At 45.9% G+C, this 23,282-nt stretch overlaps 2 protein-coding genes across 9 annotated transcripts in view; one reads left to right on the top strand and one right to left on the bottom strand.

Moving 5' to 3' along the window:
* Positions 1 to 21,240, top strand: part of MYCBP2 (MYC binding protein 2) — a 381,848-nt gene extending 360,608 nt beyond the window's left edge. Inside the window, 9 exon segments of the mRNA XM_078766193.1 lie at positions 2,329 to 2,457; positions 2,573 to 2,708; positions 4,405 to 4,514; positions 9,174 to 9,362; positions 9,645 to 9,752; positions 10,800 to 11,009; positions 11,767 to 11,874; positions 17,131 to 17,296; positions 19,757 to 21,240. Of these exon segments, the coding sequence (XP_078622319.1) occupies positions 2,329 to 2,457; positions 2,573 to 2,708; positions 4,405 to 4,514; positions 9,174 to 9,362; positions 9,645 to 9,752; positions 10,800 to 11,009; positions 11,767 to 11,874; positions 17,131 to 17,296; positions 19,757 to 19,872 (1,272 nt within the window). The 3' untranslated portion in view covers positions 19,873 to 21,240.
* Positions 21,241 to 21,576: 336 nt separating this feature from the next.
* Positions 21,577 to 23,282, bottom strand: part of LOC137416198 (alpha-1,3-mannosyl-glycoprotein 4-beta-N-acetylglucosaminyltransferase B) — a 202,858-nt gene continuing 201,152 nt past the window's right edge. For all 8 annotated transcript variants that reach the window (XM_078766195.1, XM_078766198.1, XM_078766197.1 and 5 more), the window contains exon 16: positions 21,577 to 22,131. In XM_078766195.1, coding sequence (XP_078622321.1) covers positions 22,105 to 22,131 — 27 coding nt within the window. In that variant the 3' untranslated portion in view covers positions 21,577 to 22,104. The remainder of the gene's footprint in view (positions 22,132 to 23,282) is intronic.

Here is a 23,282-nt window from a genome sequence, read left to right as displayed (position 1 = left end):
AGTATCGTCGAGATTTAATGGCTACTGGGGTACAGTCAGGAGTCAGATTGGGAAACAACGACAGTGGTTCTATTTCCATCCCGGCCAGAGCACACACAGAAAGGGTATTATCCCCGCCAAATGACATTTCTAATCGACCATGACTATGGAGGAAATCGTGTCCCAGCAATACTTCTGCACATAGCGTTGGTAAGACCATTAAACGAACATCCGGATACATTTGGCCGTTAATCACTAACTTCACCCGGCATTCGCCTTTAGTACGCATCCAAAGTGCTTGGGAAGCCATGAAGATACGGCGCGATGTCCCAATAATCGGCCAGCCGTGCTGCTGGACGAGTCTCATGTCAACATAGCTCTCAGTCGAACCCGTGTCGATCAAGGCGTTTGCCATCTGACCCTCAATCGGCACCGGGACAATCGCACATGAAGCCGATCGAGGCCCGCGCGGTGAGATGATCCCAGTCAACGTCGCGCTTGGTGCCGAACGAGGCCCGCGCGGTGACATGATCCCAGTCAAGGTCGCGCGTGGAGCCGATCGAGCCCCGCGCGGTGAGATGATCCCAGTCAACGTCGCGCGTGGTGCCGATCGAGGCCTGCGCAGTGAGATGATCCCAGTCAACGTCGTGCTTGGTGCCGACCGAGGCCCGCGCGGTGAGATGATCCCAGTCAACGTCGCGCTTGGTGCCGATCGAGGCTCGCGCGTTGAGATGATCCCAGTCAAGGTCGCGCGTGGAGCCTATTGTGCCTCGGGCGATGAGAGGATCATGGACAGTGTCGAGTGAGTACGCCGACCTCGTGACGCACGGCATACTTTTGCAAAATGACCTTTCCGAGCACACAAATGACACGTCGCTTCCTGCGCCGGGCAAACTGACCTCAAGTGATTCCTATTTCCGCATAAAAAGCACTTAGCGTTACTCCCGGCAGAAGGGGCCGCGGTAGCAGCGGCTGTCAAGCTCGTGCTTGAAGCTTCGGGAGCTTCCGCTGTCGCCGACGCCAGCGAAGGATCGGCAACCGGGCGCTCTGCAGTCGCATCACTCTCCGGGCGTCTCAGCGGTTACGGCTGCCGTGAAGTACGGCCGGCCCTATGCCTCAGATTGCGTCTGTGCCTCGTGAAGTACGAGGGCCAAATCATGGGCCGTCTGTTGCATTAGATTCGGCGTCTCCAGCAATCGTTGTCATATTATGGGCGAGTAGATCCCCGAGCCAAAAGAATCGTGCATAAGATCATCGCACACCTGCGCGTGCGTTCAAACTTCAGTAGTACAGGCTTTGGCTAAACAACGAAGTTCCTGAACGAAGTGGTCAATGGATTCCGATGGGTCCTGTCGCCGTGAAGCGAGCTGTTATCGAGCGTAGACAACGCTTCGGGCCCTAATGTAGATTCGACGTAGCCCTGCTACGGCAGTGTCATAAGTATCACAATGAGAAATGAACTCATAGACGATGTGGGTCACGTGAGAATGTAGGACAGCTAGCCTGATCTCTGCAGTGAGGTCCGCATGGGATTGTAGGTAGCTTGTCAGCAGACGCAACCAGTGTTTGAGCTGGCCAGCCGAGTCCGGGGCCTGAGGGTCTCCTCCGAAAGTAGGTAGTTGCAACATCTTGTGAGCCATGGCGATCTCGATCAGACGAGAGATGATTTTGATTAAGTGTTGTAAGAATCAAAGATACAACAATGTCTCAGATCATGAGTTTAATCAAAATCAATCCCTAACAATACCTGGGGAAGAAATCAGCAAATATAATATCAGTACTCAGCATCCATATGAATCAATAATGGGTATAACATCCAAGCACAATCAAGCGCTAAGCAAAGTGATTCTACGTACCAATCTAGACATGCACACACAGTATATGTCACAGGAGTGGTCGCTGCGCTTAATGTCCAAGATCTCTATAATGAACGCGCAGCGGCCAAAAGTCGCATGACACCTGGGCTCGAACTTGGACACAATTTCATGACAATGGACATGGAAAACAGCCACTACTTTGTTCCTCTTTCATTATTGAAGAGGTGCTGACCATTGGGCAGAAGAGAGGTACGCAGGGGGAACTGGCGTCACATTCAACCATTGGGATGATGCTCGGTTGCATTTCTATGCAGCTGTTATTTATTGTTATGCTACGATCTATGAATCGATGTCAGAATAAAGCGTGGAAGTGGAAATGTGCACAATGGGAAGCGTAGGGTAGTACCACCAGCAAGCGCGTATCACGGGGGATCTCTACACCGTCCTTGTGTACAGTCGTGCAATGGCTGGTCGTGTATATGTTCAGTTGCTCAATCGCATCACCCACTTTTTTTTTCACCCCCAACTTTAGCCCATATGTGATAACCATGACGACGGTGAGACGTTTGCCATCATCCACTGCAACATCTGCGGAAACCTTTGCGCCGACTGCGATCGCTTTCTCCATCTCCATCGGCGCACTCATTCACACCAACGCCAGGTAAGCTACATCGCACAGTTTGTACCTTGACCTCAGTACTATGAACTTTCTCTAAACCAGGACATGGCGTATAAACAGTGTGTGCCTTCACACATTGAGCTGCTCTACCCCCCAGGTCTTCAAGGAGGAAGAAGAAGCCATCAAAGTGGACCTCCACGAAGGCTGCGGGCGCACAAAGCTTTTTTGGCTGATGGCACTTGCGGACTCCAAGACACTGAAGGCCATGGTGGAGTTTCGTGATCGGGGCACGGGTAAGATGACCTTTGAAGCTTGACTATGAGTCACAAAAATCTATTGTTAATTGGTAACTACGGATAATTGAAATATATAACGTACTATTCTGTTTTGACTTTAATTTTTCCCAATTTTCATTCTGGTGCAGCCATTCCACCAAGCAATCATTTTGGGTTTATAATTTTTCCCAAACTGACTTTAACTCATGCCAAAATCACTATGGCCTGGAGCAGACTTGGTGAAGCCCAAAGATGGTAAATAATTGGGATGAACAATGCTGGGATGACCTACAGTGAAATTGGGCATCAACTTTGCTCCATCGGACTGCTATCGGCAAGCATCAACAAACCAATGGTGGTAAAGATGGGTGTTGATCTGGATGACCTCGGCCTAGGGTGACCTCAAGGTGCAGCTTTGATCAAACTTGTCAGACGTATTCATTTTGCCACAAGCACAGTCGCAGCATGAATGGAATCTCCCTCAGAAGTTCTGCACGAGAACTGTCCGGAACTGGCTTTGTGCTTCAGGTTCCAAAGCCAGGAGACCAATGAGCGCCCTCTTCTCACCCGATAAAACAAAGCAGCCGCTTGGCATGGTGACGGGCATGTTGACACTGGAATCTTGCATGCTGGAGGAAGATCCATTGACCTGATGAGTCGATTTCTCCTGCATGCATGGCAATCGAACACACCCAAGGACATTGCGGAGTCCATCCTGAATGGTGGAAGATCCGCTATGATATGGGACATGGGACTGACAATTCCAGACACCACTGGCCTCGTGTAGTTCCTGACTTATTGTGAAACTATGCCATCGCCATATTGCCTCAGCAAGGAGTCCTGACTTGAATCCAATAGAACACATTTGGGGCATTCCTGGGCATATAATTAACAGTGGACCCTCCTTTGGAGACTCTGGCACAGTTGGAGGCTGCTTTTTCTGTCTGGTCAGCCATTCCTGGCTGACCAGGAATGGCAACAACTCCTTTTGGATTTACTTTGGCAAATCATTCAGGGGATGAAGGAGGCCTGCAGCAGTCATTCGTTTTCATAAAAAAAATAAAAAATATTGTTATGGTATATTGCCCACCACAAAGCCTACTAGACAAGTTTGGAGATGGGAGCCATGAAGATGAGCTCCGACTGACCGATCATCTGTCCATGTACTTTTGTGTACTCGTTATTTCAAAATCCGTTGAACATTTAGCTTTCATATTGCAGATATCTATTCCTCGTGACATTGTCTCAACCCAATAAGATTATGGCGGTGATTGGGTGAAGCCTGTTGCCATGGCAACCATGTCTATAACTTAGCTTGTTTATGCGATATTTCAAAAACCATTCAAGATTTAACTTTCATATTATACACATGTATTCCTCATATCACCCAGAAGGTGGCGACCTCGACAATGTGTCAAACAATGTGTTTGTGTCAAACTACGCCATTGTAAACATCTTCATTCTGTGATTTTAAAACCCTCAAAATTTATGAATTACCAATATATGGTTGTACTTTTGATAAAACGTTATGGTTTATGAGTAATTCTCTCGGTTATTGCTACGATCCAGGAAAATGCAGGTTGTGCTTAACGTTCCATGTGTATGTTGAAATATCCGTCTATGAGAACATTTCACACGTTCAATATCCTCCATCCTCCTTTACCCTACTCTCACTCCCTTTACCTCATTTGCACCATTTATACAAATGTTTCAGGTGGAAAGGCAGTTTCAGGCGGACTCACCGAAGCTTGTCGCTTCTGTGGCTCACGGGGCAACACGGAGCTCTCGTCGGTGGGCAGTGTCTGCACAGATCCCGAGTGCAAAGTGAGTGAATATTTACTTCATTTTCTCTGGATCTTACATGAAAAAGTAAGTACATCCCATGTAAAGTTTTGACTTTTTCAACATATTTCAACATACAGCTATTTGATATTCATTTCAACAATATTGATAGATTAAGGTGATATAATATAACAAATATCATGAAACATTTACATTTTGTAGTCCATTGTATAATTTAAATAAACATAAATGCAAATTTCGCATGTGGAAAAAGTAAGTACACCCTTGGCTCTAATAGGTGGTATTGCCCCCTTTGGCAGAAACAACCTCAAGTAGGCGTTTCTTATAACTGTCTACCAGTCTCTGACATCGACTGGGAGAAATTTTTGCCCACTCCTCCATGCAGAATTCTTTCAGCTGTGCAATGTTTGAGGGGTTTCTTGCACGCACAGCTCGTTTCAAATCCCCCCACAACATCTCGATGGGATTTAGATCCGGGCTTTGACTTGGCCATTCCAGAACCCTCCATTTCTTTCTTTTCAGCCATTCCTTGGTGGATTTACTGGTATGTTTAGAGTCATTGTCATGTTACAAGGTCCACCTTCGGTTGAGCTTCAACTTTCCGTCAGATGGCCTCACATTATCCTCAAGCACCCTCTGGTACAATGAAGAATTAATAGTGCATTCTATGAGTGTGAGCTGCCCAGGCCCTGATGCAGCAAAGCTGCCCCAAACCATAATATTTCCACCACCATGCTTTACAGTTGGTATCAGGTTCTTGTGGTCAAATGCTGGCTTTGGTTTTCACCAAACATGTTTTCTTGTACTGTGGCCAAATAGCTGTACCTTTGACTCATCTGTCCAGAGCACATTGTTCCAGAAGTACTGGTCTTTGCCTCGGTGTTCATTGGCAAACTTTAGTCTTGCCCTGATGTTCTTTCTGGACAGCAAAGGGGTCCTCCTGGCGCACCTCCCATGTTGATCAAATTTGTGCAGCCTCTTTCTAATGGTAGACTCGTGCACTTTGACATCAACAGTGGGAAGAGCTACCTGTAGGTCCCGTGATGACATTGTGGGGTTCTTAGAGATTCTTTCAGCATCTTGCGGTCTGCTCTCAGGCTGAACTTGCTGGGGCAGCCTGGCCTGAACAAGTTGGCAGTTGTTTAGAATCTTCTCCACTTGAAGATGATCTTCCGGACAGTCGAATGATTGATTTCAAATTGTTTGGAGATCTTTTTAAATCCCTTCCCAGACTCGTAGGCATCTATAACCTTCTTTCTGAAGGCCTCAGAGAGCTCTTTTGATCTAGGCATGGTGACGCCACACACTTCAACAATGAACAAACCAAACTAAATGTCTGAAGTTTAAATGACAGGTTCCTCCAAGATCATCTCTAACGATGTTCTAATCATTTGTACCTGAGCTGGAACATCTGATTCTAATTTTAGGTGTTTGAAGTAGTGATAAATGTAGGGGTGTACTTACTTTTTCCACATGCGAAATTTGCATTTCTGTTTATTTAAATTATACAATGGACTACAAAATGTAAATGTTTCATGATATTTGTTATATTATATCACCTTTATCTGTCAATATTGTTGAAATGAAGATCAAATCGCTGTATGTTGAAACGGTCAACACTTTACATGGGGTGTACTTACTTTTTCACTTGACCATGTGTGTGTATGTATGTATGTATGTATGTATGATTGTATGTATGTATGTATGTATAAATATATATATATATATATATATATATATATATATATATATATATATATATATATATATATATATATATATATATATATATATATATATAGATATATATATATATAGATATAGATATATATATAGATATATATAGATATATATAGATATATATATAGATAGATATATATATATAGATATATATATAGATATATATATAGATATATATATAGATATATATATAGATATATATATAGATATATATATATAGATATATATATATAGATATATATATATAGATATATATATATAGATATATATATATAGATATATATATATAGATATATATATATAGATATATATATATAGATATATATATATAGATATATATATAGATATATATATAGATATATATATATAGATATATATAGATATATATATAGATATATATATAGATATATATATAGATATATATATATAGATATATATAGATATATATATAGATATATATATAGATATATATATATATAGATATATATATAGATATATATATAGATATATATATAGATATAGATATAGATATAGATATAGATATATATAGATATATATAGATATATATATAGATATATATAGATATATATAGATATACAATATATAGATATATATAGATATATATAGATATATATAGATATATATATATATACATACATATACATACAGTGGAACCTTGACTTACGAGTTTAATTCGTTCTGTGACCGAGCTCGTAACTCAATTTGCTCGTTTCTCAAATTAAATTTCCCCATTAAAATGCATTGAAATGCTATTAATCCGTTCCAGCCCGCCAAAAACCACACCAATTTTTTTTTAAATATACAGTATATATAAAAATATCTCGCGCTTTATATTTCACCTGTATGCAGCATACAAGTTGGCAGGATGGCCTGGACTGGAGGTACGCACACTTGACTCTAAACTGTCCAGCCTGGGTTTGAATCCCGACCCAGCTATAACCTGTCATGGGTGAATCACAGGCAGGGTGATTCATCAATGTGTGTACCGCTAAACTGGGCGCCCCGTTTGCGTCCCATTAGTTGTTGGATGTTAAGGATCTCACCGTGTTTTCCACAAAGAGAAGGCGAGCTATCGCCGGCACTCTGAACAAGTTGTGGCCTGGCATGCTCTTCTCCTCTGCCATTATATACGTCCTCCTCGGCATCTTTTTCCAGAAGAGCCCTGTCTCGTCACAGTTGAAGATTTGCTGGGGGATGTATCGTTCGGCTTCTATCAGTTCGGCAAAAGTTATGATAAAATCTTCAGCTGCCTTCACATCCGCCTCACCAAGTCGACAACACGCACACCTCGCTCATGTTTTTCGACGATTGCGTGTTTTATATCCAAGCACATCATCCTCTCTTCCCTTGGCACTCAATTTCTTAGGACCCATGGTTAAAACTAAGAAATTTTCCAAAATAACCAAAATGCGAAAACAAAGCAGCAGCGATATACGGCAGAGATACTTGCACGGCAAGATAACCACGTGACCGGAACCCACCTGGTGGCGGGTGGCGAAAGCTCGTAACTCAAATCTCGGCTCGCATCTCAAAGCAATAAACCGCCCGAGCGACGGCTCATATCTCGGAAAACTCGTAAGTTGGTGCACTCGTAAGTCAAGGTTCCACTGTATATATATATATATATATATATATATATATATATATATATATATATATATATATATATATATATATATATATATATATATATATATATATATATATATATATATATATATATATATATATATACTATCTTTATATCTCTATATATCTCTATATATCTCTATATATCTCTATATATATCTCTATATATCTCTATATATCTCTATATATCTCTATATATCTCTATATATCTCTATATATCTCTATATATCTCTATATATCTCTATATATCTCTATATATCTCTATATCCTTGACTTACGAGTTTAATTCGTTTTGTGAACCTACCAGGATTCACCTGGCACACCAGGTGAATGTTCAACGCAGATTTATGTTCAATCCAATGTGGCTGCCGAACCACGTGAACTATGACGTCATCAATTTAATTATCACATGCAATTTTTGTGTAGATCACACTCAATACATTTCAAACTGATCAAATGAAGCGCTCTACTTGGTTAATTATGACGTCATAATGAAGGCAACGATGACATCATCATGAATATATGTTGCTCCTCATGGGGAGTACTTGACAATGAGATATGTTTAATTTTTTTCCATGTAGCGGTTTTGGAGATATGGAGGTGCAAAGTTTTTCGGTTGTTTTGAAGATGGCCCCGTACCACGTGACATATGACGTCATAATTATTTGAACACGTATACAGGTGGAGGCGCTTCTATGGTGAAAATTTGTTTCAATTGGACCAACGGTTGCAGAGAAAAGCATACTCGTTCTGTGCGGACAAACACAGACAAACGGACCCTAATGCAATACCCTCTCTGGCGAGGGTAACTAGAACGGCACTCGGCAGAGTGCGTACCTCGCCAGGCTGAACAGTTTACGTTTTGTATTCCACTGAGAGGCTGGATCTGTATCTGTACCTGAACCAAAATCGAATCGGCTTGTCCTCGTCACACACCCAACCTGTCCACCAAGTTTCGGCCAAATCCGTCCATTACGTTTTGAGATATCGTGCACACAGACAGACAAACCAGGGGTGAAAACATAACCTTTGTTCACCTTTGGTGGCAGAGGTAACAAATAGTACATTGCTGCCTTCGCTTGGAGCCCAGTTCTTCTGCCTCGGAATCGATCTCACATTCCTTAGCCTCATGACCATCTTTGTAGACATTTTGTGAAGATGCAGTTTATGGCGGTGCGGCAACGACCCTAATTTGTGATCTTAATACAGCTCTTTAATGACCCTAATCCTGTCTGAGGATACACACCAAACTTGTGCCTTGTTTTGTGCTACACCTATCTGCTCTGGCAGGTGTACGCTCACACGGCCTGCATGCGGACTCACGCGTGTGGGCATCCCTGTGGCGGTGTCAAAAACGAGTCGTCTTGTCTGCCCTGTCTGCACGGGTGCGGAAAGGATGCCAGTGGGTTAAAGCAGGATGCGGACGACATGTGCATGATCTGCTTTACGGAAGCACTCTCTGCTGCTCCAGCCGTCCAGGTAACTGTGCTTGTGGTCGAGCAGACCGTGGATCTGTGGAGTAAAACCAACCCTTGACCCCCGCACTCACATTGTGCACTCACATTCACTCACATGTGCTCTCATCCTCTCCTGAAGTAAATTCTCACATATTCTGTCTTTGTGTGTGGAATTGGGTATTGTTTATTTATTTATTATTCCGTGATTACTTATCCACAAAGCTGCAGTTGTTCGTTATAAAACAATGTTTTGTTTTTGAGATTTGTACCGATTATGATGTCATGCACCAAACATCTGCCACAGCTTCAGTGCAGTCACGTGTTTCACTTGCACTGCTGTCTCCGCGTGCTTGAGAACCGATGGCTCGGACCACGCATCACCTTCGGCTTCCTGCTTTGCCCGATCTGCAAGGTGTGCCTCGAGTGAGAAATTTTTATGTGGAAGGTTGTGGTTCACCCCCATAAGGAAGGCCGAGGTTGGCTGGCATGGGATTTGGGTGTGGTTCACCCCCATGAGGAAGGCCGAGGTTGACTGCCGTGGGATTTGGGTGTGGTTCACCCCCATGAGGAAGGCCGAGGTTGGCTGCCGTGGGATTTGGGTGTGGTTCACCCCCATGAGGAAGGCCGAGGTTGGCTGCCGTGGGATTTGGGTGTGGTTCACCCCCATGAGGAAGGCCGAGGTTGGCTGCCGTGGGATTTGGGTGTGAAGTCAGTGATTTTTTTTTGTTGTTTCAGATTCTTTACAAACCGGGTGCGACACTCCTCATGCGTTGTCACAATGAACGGTCATACCCGAATAGTCTCGCCCATTCCATCATGCCTATAAAACCGCACGGCACATCCAAGGCCCTCGTAACCTTGGAACGACTCGTGCTGAAATCCTCGGTGCTCAGCCCTGGCATAGTTAACGTCGTGCGCTCTGATCCATAATGGAGAAATACAATGTCACGAAATCCGGACGGACACTCATGCCTTGCCCCCAACTTCTTCAACATTTCACGTCTGTTGGCCAAAATGATGGATATGTTGGGAATTCCTCCATGTAAGGAGCCACCAACAGCTTTCTTTGCTTCCTTGTGCATGTTTTTCTTCGTGCGCAGTAAACACGACACGGGCGATTCGGTACAGGGCGACCGCCCTCGAACGTATTCTTCGATGGAGTCGGCCGGATTATTCCACATTACGGCCTACTCTTCCTTGCTTGACCACCAGATTTATTTTAACTGACGTTTGGTAAAACCTCGCTCGGCCAGAAATTGCAGCGTTGTCATGACATTTCACAATGACCTAATTACAAAGTATCAAACAAAGGTAGGTTTCGAATTTGTATAAATGTGAATTGATCATTTCTCCAGTGAAGGTTTTTAATGCTTTATATAATCCATTTATTCTCTGACGATGTGGATTGTAAGTGCAAGTGATAGAGATTGACTTGTTCTCGATCCTATTCCTTTCTCAGAGCAAAATGAGCCACTCGACCCTACGGGAGCTGCTCGCACCCATCGGGGCCTTGTACGACGACGTACGCCGGAAGGCCTTAATGCGCCTAGAATATGAAGGCTTGCACCAGAGCGAGGCCATTGCCACATCAGGAGCTCGCTTCCACAATGACCCCGCCGGCTACGCCATGAATCGTTACGCTTATTACGTCTGTTTTAAGTGCCAGAAGGTGAGGAGACAAAACGTCCGGTTGTTAAGATACCTGCCCACACCCAATGTTGTTGTTTTTTTTTCTTTCTTTTTTGTATGCAGGATCGAGGCTCGTGAAAGAGCTAACATTTATCACACAAAAAAAATCAAAGCAGACATAAAACATATAATAATGGGAGCGGTAGACAAGATGGGGAGAGAGGAGGAAGCACACAATCACGAGATCTGTGGGAGGGAGAGGGCTTGGGGGGAGGAGGCGTGGGAAAGGGATGGGGGGAGAAGTATAAAACACAAGGACACTGCAAGGACTTCCAGGAAAGAAGTCGGTATTTCAAAAAAGTGCATCTGGGGTGAAATTAGCGGGGGTAGAAAAGATCAAGGTTTTCGATCGGGGAAGATAAGAGATGGTGGTGAACAGCTGTTTTAATGACCTGGAGGGGGAGTGGGATTGAAGGGAGTGGGGGAGTTTGTTCCAGAGGCGGGAGAAAAGAGGAATGAAGGAGTAAAGGTGAGCAGAGAGCCGAGATTTTGGCAGTTTCACCATAACAGGGTTGCTGGCAGATCTTGTGCGACCTGTCGGAATATTTGGGGGACAGAGCACAGACAGAGCTGGGGGAGCAAGGCCGGAGAGGAGTCGGTAGAAGACAGAAAGACCACCAAATGTGATTTGCACCTTCTGATTTTGTTGTCCATGAGCCGCTTGTCCCTGCTGAGGAAGAGCCGCGATTTCTTTGTGATTCCCTTCCTCGGATTCGCCCACGGTTTGTGTGCCGTAGGCGTACTTTGGTGGCGAGGCACGCTGCGACGTGGAGGCCGCGCACGGAGACGACTTCGATCCAAGTGAGCTGATTTGCGGAGGCTGCTCGGATGTTTCGCGGGCCCAGGTGTGTTTTCTAACCTGACGATTATTTCCAAATGACCATGAAGCCTCAAGTTTTGTCGAATCATATCATTTTCTGGCGGTTTATTTTTCTTTGTTTACAATCTAAACTGCCTTTTATTACGTGTGCCCGAAACTGGATTGCCTTGTGTGAAGTAGATGTGATCGATTACTCAGCATGGCAAGTATCAGGTGATAAAGCCCATAGGTAGTAATTATACTTTAGGGTACTATGAACTGCAAGATATACCTCGTTTCATATCGCACAGAAGGAAGAGACCACCTTTAGAGGCCATTTTCCCCCGCAGAGCAGGGGTTGGCCTTTTTTGGGGCACCATGGTCCTCATTTTTGAAGCAATGTTTCACAGCCGGATGCCCTTCCTGCCGCCAACCCTGTTAGTCGCCTCTTGCAACACACAGGGAATTACCAGTGAGCTGGTACTCGATTTGCCGACTTCGGATGGATGACAGGCTGAGTCAACCCCCCTGGTGTTAATTCAGCGATCGATCGGGATTCGAACCCAGGATCCCAAACCGGCACCCTAACCGCTAAGCCAATACCAGGCTACAGAAGGAAGTACTTTAATAATATTTTAAAGTCGTGCAGAAATGTTGTTGTTTTGAGGGTACGGAGCCCAATTACCATATTGTGTCGTCTGATGTATCAACATGAGGCACTGTGTCCGTATAGTCAGGTTCACAATGTTAAATATAATTTCGTTCAAAATTTTGGGATTAGCAAACCTGTACATTTTTGGAATCAGAGCATGGAGAATCCGAAAATCAATGTTGGCATTTGCACAGACACCTGCATGGCCGCCATTTTGGATTTTCAAAATGGCCGCCATAAAATACATATTTTGCGCTATCTCGGCTTCTAGTCAACCAAGAAACTTAATCAAATATGCTAATCCTATGTTTTCTGGGTCAAGGAATCCAATAAAGGCCTCAAAATAGTGCTCAGGATTATAGAAAAGCAACAAACAAAGGTAATTGAAAACCGTTGTCTTTATATTTGTGATATAACTGTATTACATTGAAGGAGCTGGGTGATAAAAGCCGGTAAGCCGGTAAGCCGCATGAGTTGAGCAGCGCGGGGCACGAAGCGGTGATAAAAATTCACCATTCCCAGGAATTCCTGCAGGGCCTTTATGGTGCGGGGACGCGGGAACGTGGTGATGGCCTCGACCTTGGTTGGCAGCGGCACGGCCCCGTTCTTGGTGATGTGGTGGCCCAAAAAATCAACGGCCGTCGTGCCGAAGTGGCATTTGGCCGGGTTGACGATGAGGCCGTGCTCGCTGAGGCGCCCGAACAGTGTTCGGAGGTGGAGGAGGTGCTCGGCCCGGGACGTGCTGGCGACGAGGATGTCGTCCAGGTAAACGAAAAGGAACGGCAGGTCACGCAGCACGCCGTCCATCAAGCGCTGGAACACCTGAGCCGCGTTCTTGAGACCAAACGGCATCCGCAAGAATTCGAATAAGCCGAACGGCGTGATGACTGCCGTTTTAGGGACGTCGGCCGCCCTGACAGGTACCTGGTGATATCCCCGTATGAGATCAATTTTCGAAAAAATGACCCGTCCCGCCAGACGGGCGGAGAAGTCTTGGATATGCGGGATCGGGTACCTGTCGGGGGTGGTAGCGTCATTGAGACGGCGGTAGTCGCCACACGGGCGCCATCCACCCCCGGCTTTGGCACGATGTGCAGTGGCGAGGCCCACGCGCTATCGGAGCGCCGCACGATGCCGAGGTGCTCCAACGCGTCGAATTCGGCCTTCGCCACGGCGAGCTTGGCTGGGTCGAGGCGGCGGGCCCTGGCGTAGACCGGCGGGCCCGTGGTTGGTATGTGGTGCTCGATCCCATGCCGTACTGCGGCGGCCGAAAACGTCGGCCACGTGAGGGCCGGGAACTCCGTGAGCAGGCGAGCAAACTCGTTCGCCGCCGGGACGGCGCATGCCAGCTCGGTCGGCGTGGAGCTGCTCAATGTGCATACCAGGGAGCTGAAGGTTTCGGCGTTGATTAAACGACGCCGTTGGACGTCCACCAGCAGTCCGTGTGCGCAGAGGAAGTCGGCGCCGAGCAGAGCCATGGGCACGTTTGCGGTTACAAACGTCCAATCAAAGCGTTGGCCGCCGAAGCAGAGGGTGACGTTGCGCGGGCCGAAGGTGCGGATGGTCGATCCGTTGGCCGCAACCAAGGAGGGGCCGCAAACCGCGGATTGCCTGTCCTGGTCAGAGGCGGGTATGACGCTCAGTTGGGCGCCGGTGTCGCACAGGAAGCGCCGTCCGGACGCTTTATCCGTGATGAACAGTAAGTTGCCCGTGTGGCCGGCGCTCATGGCTGATAATGAACGCCGGCCCGGCCGTTTCCCGGCCTGCCGAAGGTGCACGGGGGTCGGCATGTCCGGGCCTTCTGTCCGAACCTGGCATGATAGTAACACCACGCTTGGTCAGGTGGAGGCCCCGGTCGTCGTGCTGGAGGTGGTCGGCTCGGTGTAGCGGCCGCCAATTGCGTCGGCAGTTCGGTCGTCGACCGTGCCGGGTGCTCGGGCGCCATGGGTGTTGCGTCGGACGGCGGTGGGTCCCATGTCGCCGCTGCGATGCGCTGTCCTGCGGCGGAGATCTTGTCGGCTTCTCTGGCAAGGGCCCGGGGATCTGTGATCGTCGTGCTTGCCAGGGCGAGGCGTACCGGGTTAGGCAGCTGACGGAGGAACAGCTCCCAGAACAGGAATGCCGGAGAGTGCTCGCCGAGCAGTGAAAGCATGTAGTCCATTCGCTCGGAAGGGCGCGTGTCGCCGAGCTCGGGCAGGTCGAGCAGGCGCCGTGCGCGTTCCGCCGATGGGAGGGTGAAAGCGTCGAGGAGAAGCTTCTTAATCGCGCCGTATTTGTCAGCGGCTGGCGGGCTCTCGAGGAGGCTCAGGGCGCGGGCCGCGGTGGCCGAACCGAGCGCTGCTACCACATGGTGGAAGCGGGTGTCGTCGGCCGTGATGCCTCGCAGGGCGAACAGGGAATCCGCCTGTGCGAACCAAACCGCCGCGTGAGCCTCCCAGAAGGTAGGCAGTTTAAGGGCGACTGCCGTGTCCATGTCGGTAGGTCACCAATGAAGGAGCTGGGGCTCCCACGTCGATCGGAAGAATGGACGCGACAAAAAGCTGGAATTCATCCGAGTTGCTTTAATCAAACCAAACACTCAGGCACTCTGAAAAGCCCGTTTTATCGGGCAGCAATATATATACATATTATCCCGGAGCGTTTGCCCAGGAAAGGCGAGAGGGGGCGTGGCCCAGCGTCCTGGCTGCGGCCTGGCAAGTTGAGGGCGAGCCTGCCCGGGCATGCCCGGGCGTCCCGACCGAGGCCTGGCAAGTTGAGCGCGGGCCTGCCCGGGCGTCCTGGACGAGCCCGGCATGGTGATCGCTCCGCGTCCTTGATAGGTGCAAGGCGATTGTGAAAACCCAGCGGTAGCCGCTACAACATAATACATAATATTGCAAGTCCTTTGAAGTTATAGGTATGGGTTTATAAAGCAAGAAAGCAGCCTTATTAGTATCAGATTGAACTATAAGTCCTATACACAGGATCTACTAGGTCTGTAACGTTCAGGAATATGCTTTTACAGATCTTCATCACTGTCCTGAGTGTCATCTGGAAAGTCCTAAAAGTGAAGCAAGTGTTCGGATTAAAAGTCTAATGATCCCACCAATGGTTTTCTTGACCCAGAAAACATAGGATTAGCATATTTAAATAGGATTCTAGGTTGACTAGAAGCCGAGATAGCGCAAATTATGTATTTTATGGTGGCCATTTTGAAAATCCAAAATGGCGACCATGCAGGTGTCTACGCAAATGCCAACATTAATTTTTGGATTCCTCATGCTCTGAATATTCCAAAAATGTATAGTTTTGCTAATCTCCAAAAATTTTGAACGAAAAAACATAGTGAACCTGACTAGAAGATGAAAAGGTTGAGTGTGTCATTGTGTTGTCGAATCAGATTCACCCAAACCTCATTGGTTAAATGTATTTCTGCAACAGGACCATTTTGTTGTTGTGAACGTGGTTTGGAGTGTTCGCTGTGTTGTCTTTTCTTTGCTGTTAACGTTTTTGTCAAGCTGGTCTTATCCAGTAATTTAAATAACCTTCCTTGAGCGCTCGCTGCGGCTTTAGGCCGGGCGCACATTGCGATCGTCCCTTCATCTGTGGGTTTGTCTGTTGGTCAGCAGAATAACGGGACGACGAAGGCAGCTGGAGTCACCAAATTTGGCACGGAACTTGATGTTGTGAATGTCTCAGACGAGTTCAACTTGGAGTTCACAAGGACAAATAATTAGTCCAGGACTACCTTTACTCACCATGACCAGGCGAAGTATAGGTTAGCACCCTCTGGGACGGCATTGCACGAAGAGAAAAAAAAGGGACTAGTCAGCATCTCCATTGAGTGCGTTTTACGTTTACCTCCACAAAGGTGCATTGCGGTCAAGAGATGCTGGACCGACGGCAGTTTACCGTCCGTTTCCAATAAGTGCCTCACATCCATAGGTTTCTCCAGGAAATCCTAAAAGCCTATCTCGCTATGTTGTGTAGCACTTGGGGATCTCACCTTTCTCTACATGTGTAGCACTGGGGTTTGGGTACAACCTGGTAGTTTGGGTTGATGCTGCAATGCTGAAGCAACACATTAGGTTGGGGTTTCATCTTGCGCTCGATTGCTAACTCCTCAATGCTCTTCCTTCTCAATCCGGAGCAACGTTAGAGTTTTTAAACCGAATGTTGTGGTGAATGAGTGAAGAGGTTCCCCCTCAATAGCCCCACTGATTACGGGGCGAAAAGTGACTTTGCAAGATGGAACCGGCACCCAGAGTGCTCCGGAAAGTCGCGTCTTCCCACAAGGTCACCACAGACTTTGTCTGAACTCTAGTCTGGTGTTGTCCCATGTGTCTGCCTGCCTATGTGAGCATGATTTGTGTGATATCTCCTCCTTGAGCCTTAAACTCTATAAAAATGTTTAAATGTTTTCAAGATGTCATCCAGCTACATCAACCAGGTTATTCTTTACGTTCAGGCTCAGTGCTCAGTCTTGAATTGCTTGGATTTGGAGGAGAGGGCACAGCACATGGTTTGTGGAAACATATTACCTGGCTAGGCTGATTTGAGAAATGCAATAACAACATTGTTTCTCCCTCTCCTCTGTCATTGGTTGGTTTTGTTTTCTTACCCATTTGTCCCAAAATTGTTCCCTTGAATTCCTTCCTCCTTTTCTCCAAGATGTGCCCCAAGCATGGCACGGATTTCCTGGAGTACAAGTGCCGTTACTGCTGCTCTGTGGCCGTGTTCTTCTGCTTTGGCACGACACACTTCTGTAATCCCTGCCACGATGACTTCCAGAGAATGACGAGCATTCCAAAGGACGAACTGCCTCACTGCCCTGCTGGTGAATGTTTAGCCCCTTCCTGGGGCACCTCTATTTCCATATTCCTCAAAAAAAGAAAAATCCCATCAACTGCTATTGACACTCGCAGCTCTGGTTTGCATGGCAAGCGATTGCTTGATCAACTGTTTGACCGTATATACCAAATTAGAACACACAGGAATAACATGAAGGAAACACTTTGAACTCTCACCGAGCAGGATGAACATCACCGGCTTTATACCTTTTACTTTATGCAGTAGGATTGCATGTCCCTTTAAAGGGTAGTTTCAACACGACTAGAATGTCACTCTTCGTTGTCGGGACGTCGCCCGATATGCATCCACCCACATTATTACATCATTATACATAATTGTACCAAGTTTGATTTAAATCCTTTGAGCTGTTCTCAAGCATCACATTTTACCTTGACATGACCTCTGACCTTTGATGTCGAAATCTATTCTGTTCATCTTTGCATCATAGTACTGTATATACTGTACTTGTACCAAGTTTGGTCAAAATCCAATCACTGGTTCACAAGTTATCGTGGTAATCTGCCCCAGATTGCTTGGTGCGCATGCACAGAACCCCCTCATAACACAGTTCATTGGGGAGGCCTCGGCATATATATCATGCATTCCAGCCAAGGATTGTACAATGAAACGACTGAAAAAAACTTTTAAAGAAGCCGAAAATACTTGTAAGTGTACCTGCCAGAAAGGGTGTGCCTCTGCACACCAAAACAGTTGAAGATCTTCCTAATCAACTCGTCCAAAAAGTTGATATCTTGCAGTGCGTATTGCAAAAACTCCTGACGATATGGGCCCGTGAAAGACCGAAGGTTTGTAGAAAGCGCGGTCCATCCAAATCCATGTGCTTCTTACCACTGATGGGAAGGTCATACCAGGGGCTTGTCTATGCACAGGGTAAGTTTAAAGTGATGATATTTACTATTAATATTTGGGAGGAAGGGGTGGTGTGGTGGACGTAGGAGTTGTATGGGCTGAGAGTGCCGTTATCTACCATATAAAACACAATGTCAGTTTGTGTGTTTGTGCAGACGTCTGTTCCCCTCCATAAGGGTAGGTTCTAAAGGCCAATCCTTTTACCCAAATGTGTGTTCGCTATGGTCTATTTTTGAGGATAAAACAAACTCGAAAAACATTTTCCATAAAAGACTAAATTTGTCTCTGCTATTGGAATTGTAGACGATGACTTGTAAACCAAGCTTCGAGGGCGGTATACAGAAGCGTTTTTTTTTTTTAATACCGAAAAAAAAACAAGGCGCAGAGAGGTGAAATTCGCTGCACATGATGTGTAACGCACGCCGAGTAAAACGAGTGTTCATTTCCGACTGCAGGATGTCTAATAAATAAAGATATAAGCACACCTGGCACTAGGCCGAGGCTTCAGACTTTGGCACACACGAGGCTGCACCGTCAAATAAAGTGTTCCAACCCATCATTTTTGACGGGCTCTTTACTAGTAAATATATATTTACCTCCGCCACTCAAAATGTTTAGTTATGTCCTTCCTTCCATCCAACAAAAATGAAGAACCTTTCTAACCCACCGTGTTTAATTCCAAAGGATTTCGTTCGTTTGTAGGCTTTGCCTATTTCATATTTTATACCGTTTACTGTGACGTTTGACACAGGTGTGATTTTTGTTATTAGGGTGGCATCACCCCGTTTCTTATTACTTAGAAAATCGAAAATTTTGTCTGTGTGTCTTGTGTGTTATTCTGTCTGTCTGTTTGTATGTCAGTCGCCTACAGGTCACAATTTTCACCCGATCTACATGAAACTTCACCAAATGGTAGAGTTGGTCATAAGCAAGAAGCCCATTGTTTTTGGGGTCAAAAGGTCAATATAGGCCAAAGGTCACCAACTTCAAATTTCTAAAATCCTCAATTTTCATCCGATTGACTTGAAATTTGAAGAGGACTTGCATATCTGGTCACTGAATTCAACCACCAAGTATATTTGAGGTCCACATAGGCCAAAAGGTCAACCTCGGCCAAGTTTCAAAAATCCTCAACTTTCATCCGATTGACTTGAAATTTTAAGAGTATTTGCATATCTGGACACTGAATTCAAACACCAAGTATTTTTGAGGTCAACATAAGCCGAATTTCTAAAATCCTCAATTATCATTCAACTAACTTGGAATTTGAAGAGGATTTGCGTATCTGGTCACTAAATTCAAAAGGCAAGTATTTTTGAGGTCAAAAGGTCAACATAGGCCAAATTCCTAAAATCCTCAATTTACATCTGATTGACTTGAAATTTTAAGTGGATTTGCATATCTGGTCACAAAATTCAACCACCAATTATTTTTGAGGTCATAATAGGCCAACAACTCATTTTAGGGATTTCACAAGTATTGTGCTGTGCACGACATACTTCTTGTTTATTGTTTGCTTGCAACTGCTGTACCTTTTTGTGAATGTTGTCGCCTTTTCCCAATATAATGCCCCCAGGTCCAAAAGCGAGACAGTTAGAGGGCACCGAATGTCCACTGCACGTGGTACACCCTGCAACTGGTGAAGAATTCGCGCTCGGATGTGGTGTGTGTCGTAATGCCCACACGTTCTGAATGTATCACGTGCACGCCCATGACCGAGTCGTACTCGGTCTGGCGACACCACGTGCCTGTTGCGCCATTTTCCAAAGCAACTCTCACGCACCAACTGCAGACAAAGGCCAACTCTGCAAAGACGACTTTGTCGGCATATGCTCTCCGCTCGGAAAGGTTTATTTTATCACTTTAAATCTTTCCTTTCATCATCTATCTATCCTTTTATTTGGCATTGATCTATTTCATGCTTTGACTCTCCAGGGATTCAATTTATTTCCACATTAAAAAAAAAAGTTGCTGAAAAATTTTATTCCTGAAAAAGTGAGAGGCCAAGGAGTTGGTGGTTGGTTTTGAGCGGTTGCCGTTTGCATATGCATGATGTCGGCGAAAACAAGGATCAAATGTTTTTGCACGTTTCCACTGGGAAACAACACTGTTTCTGTACTATTTTGGGCTTGGTTTGTTGTCGATTGTTTCCTCGTTTGTTTGTGAAGAAACTTTTTCTTCCTGGTCCAGATGGTTATTTGGGTGCTTGAATTGCTGCAGAGTTGTTCCATTGCTTTTGTAAATGACGATCGGCGGCTCACTTGGTTATTCCTGGTTGCTGTTTCAGGTCGCTCTGAAACACCATAATTACTATATGTTGGTTAAGACACCCACCCCCTCGTCCTCCTTCCAGATCTGTTGACCACTGAATTTCAGCATCGAGTCCGATGGTGTATGACTTGCAAAGTGTAACGATAGGACACGGAGGGCCACTGCTCATTCCTGTAAATAGGATTTTGTGTACATTTTGTTGTGGAGGTTTTGGGGTTGGTGCAGTGGCCAAAAAACTCCGAGTCTTGTAAAAAAAAAAAAACAGGCTCCGGACACACGAACTATTCTAAAGTGGATTGTAACACTGGAGATGCGAAGCAGATTCTGAAGCCAATGAGTACTGTAAGTGAAACGATCGTCCCCTTCTTTCTACTTGCATGCATCCATTGCTCAGAGTTCAGGGCTCCTATGGCCACCGCCGATTTCCGGGACGGCGTGAAGTCCCTTTGGCCTCGAGATGAAAAGCGAGGTGTATGCAGCAATGTACGGATTCTCATCGTTAGCCAGGATATTGTGTATACGGGGTTACTGTAATTTAACGTTGGGTTGTGTCATGCGCATTGCTTTGCAATTTGAACTTCCATGTATGTGGCTCTTGGTCTGTTTGCGCCTGGTCCGAGTGCAATATAAACCCTTTTATTCTTCTCTGCCTCCTTCCTCTCCCCATCATTCTTCTCCTTGAACTCCTCATCCCCACCGACCCGTCCTCCTTTTACAGTCTCCCACGTACCTTGTATTACGTCTGTGCGAAGGTTTGCGTTCTCAATAAATCTTGCCAAACACCTACAATTTTGTCTTGGGATTCTTTGAGGTCTAGATCTTATGCCAAACTGTCACTACCACAATGACACGCCGGTAGTGACCACCTAACCAGATACCCAGGATGCCCATTGAACTCAGAAACCTGAAAAGCTCCCATTGTGTGCTGAGTGATGCTGGTGTGCATCTTCCTTGCTCCTCATGTTGCAGAGTTTCACTGCTGCTGAAGCAGTTTCAGGCAGGAAGTAAATACAACGATCGGTTTCCCATCCAATGCCCTCCCGCCTTCCCTAGTAATGTTGGTTAGTGTTCACATCCAGTAAACACGTCGCAAGCACTTCCAATAGAACGCACAAGGTAACGAGCTTGTTTTTGTGGAATAGACACACTGTGCTTTATGTATCATCGTAGAGAAAACCAACACACAAACTTCTGGTGTAAATGCTGCAATTTTCTCAAAAAATGCTTTTAAATGTCAGAAGAACACAAGATGACAAACAATATTTGGATGCATAAAATTTAAAGCATTTTAGAGCTGCACGTAATTTGAAATATAACTTTTCATTTGGAATTCCATAAACCAGCACAAAAATAAATAACTTCTTCCTCTCAAAGCACAACAAAGCAAAATAATGACGTGTCCTTGGTCCCTTGAGAACAAAAATCTGTTGTTTTTCTTCAAACTACTGACTTTTTGAAAGGAAAACAAATTCCTGGGCCATGACCACGTTTGGAGGTCCCACGGTATGTGCCCCTCGGTTCCGGTGTCCAGGCGATGCACCATTAAACGTGAAACTGCACCACTTCTGTGCTGCTGGCCGATCCAAAGTGCTTGTGATAGGATAGAGACGATCCGTTACCGTGATGTCGCCTTTTTCAATCCAAAGCGTGTCGTCATCTGGCGACTCTCTTTATGTAGATCTGCCAGACAGTGGATAAAGCTTTTGCATGATCGTTAAGGTATTTTATGATGGGAAATTTGAGACAATGTGTGTAAACCATGGCAAAATGGAGTGGAATGTGCGAGTAAAGGTTCACTGATTGCCTAATGTGAGGTGTACAGAGCGAGTGAGTGGAAGAAACACAGGCAGTGACAGAATGGAGAAATGTGGAAGAAAAGTGAAAGAGAAATGGAGGCACACCATCCACGCTGGATTCACACACCAAGAGCAGAGAATTATAAACGATAATTGTGAATGAAAAAAAGAGAGAGAGGGATTGATTGGTTGATTGATTGTATGCTCTGCCTGAAGACAGGTCCTTGGCTGATTGGTAAAGGTGATAGCGATAGATAGGGAAACGCACAATAGCGTGAACTCGCGCCGCAGCCAGCCGCCCGCACGAGGCAACCAAAGCTCTCTCCTGCGCCGTCCCACGCTCCACAAAGCGCCGAGGTCTCTCGGGCACACACGGCAAGGAGCACAACCGCCACGAAGCCAGCACCACCGGAATCAGAGAGAAGGATGCGTCCGCCTCCCACCGCAGCCGGGAACAGAGAGAGAGCGCGAATACGACCGCCCGCGACCAAGCCCGGAGTGAGATAGAGAAAGATGGCGGTCGCTTCGCTTTTTTGTCCCTTGTCCTGGAATGTTCCATGATGACGGCACGCGTGCGCCAATCAACGAGCGCCATCGCATCAGCCCATGGCCATGACCAATCATCACCTTTTGGGGCGGGGCCTAACGGCCCTTCCTGCTGACCCTTGCGATGACTCGGCTGGTGGCATCAGTTTCAGTCGAATGTCCGGATCTGGTAGGCGGTTATGTGGTTTATTTAGTGTCGGTGCGGAATACATGGCTGGTGTTGCAAGTATCATAAGGAACGAAGGGGAAACCACAGAGGCAACTACATACAGGGAAAGTTACCTTATACCCTAACTAATTAGCATAGCTCCCTCCACTCCTCGCATGGAGACACATATACGATCGTACCAGACATGCGGGCTGACTTAGTTACAACCGGGTTTCTTCTTCCTCGCAACACACTACCCTATACAATCTACCTGGACTAAGGTATTCCATTGCCTACCACCATAAACGTAATACAGATAATGGTGTTATGATTAGTCCAAC

Source organism: Myxine glutinosa, chromosome 12 (genome assembly GCF_964187855.1).
Source record: "Myxine glutinosa chromosome 12, kmMyxGlut1.1, whole genome shotgun sequence".
Lineage (NCBI taxonomy): Eukaryota > Metazoa > Chordata > Myxini > Myxiniformes > Myxinidae > Myxine > Myxine glutinosa.
The sequence above is the reverse complement of the archived record's forward strand: the minus strand, read 5'-3'. Positions and strand labels throughout refer to the sequence as shown.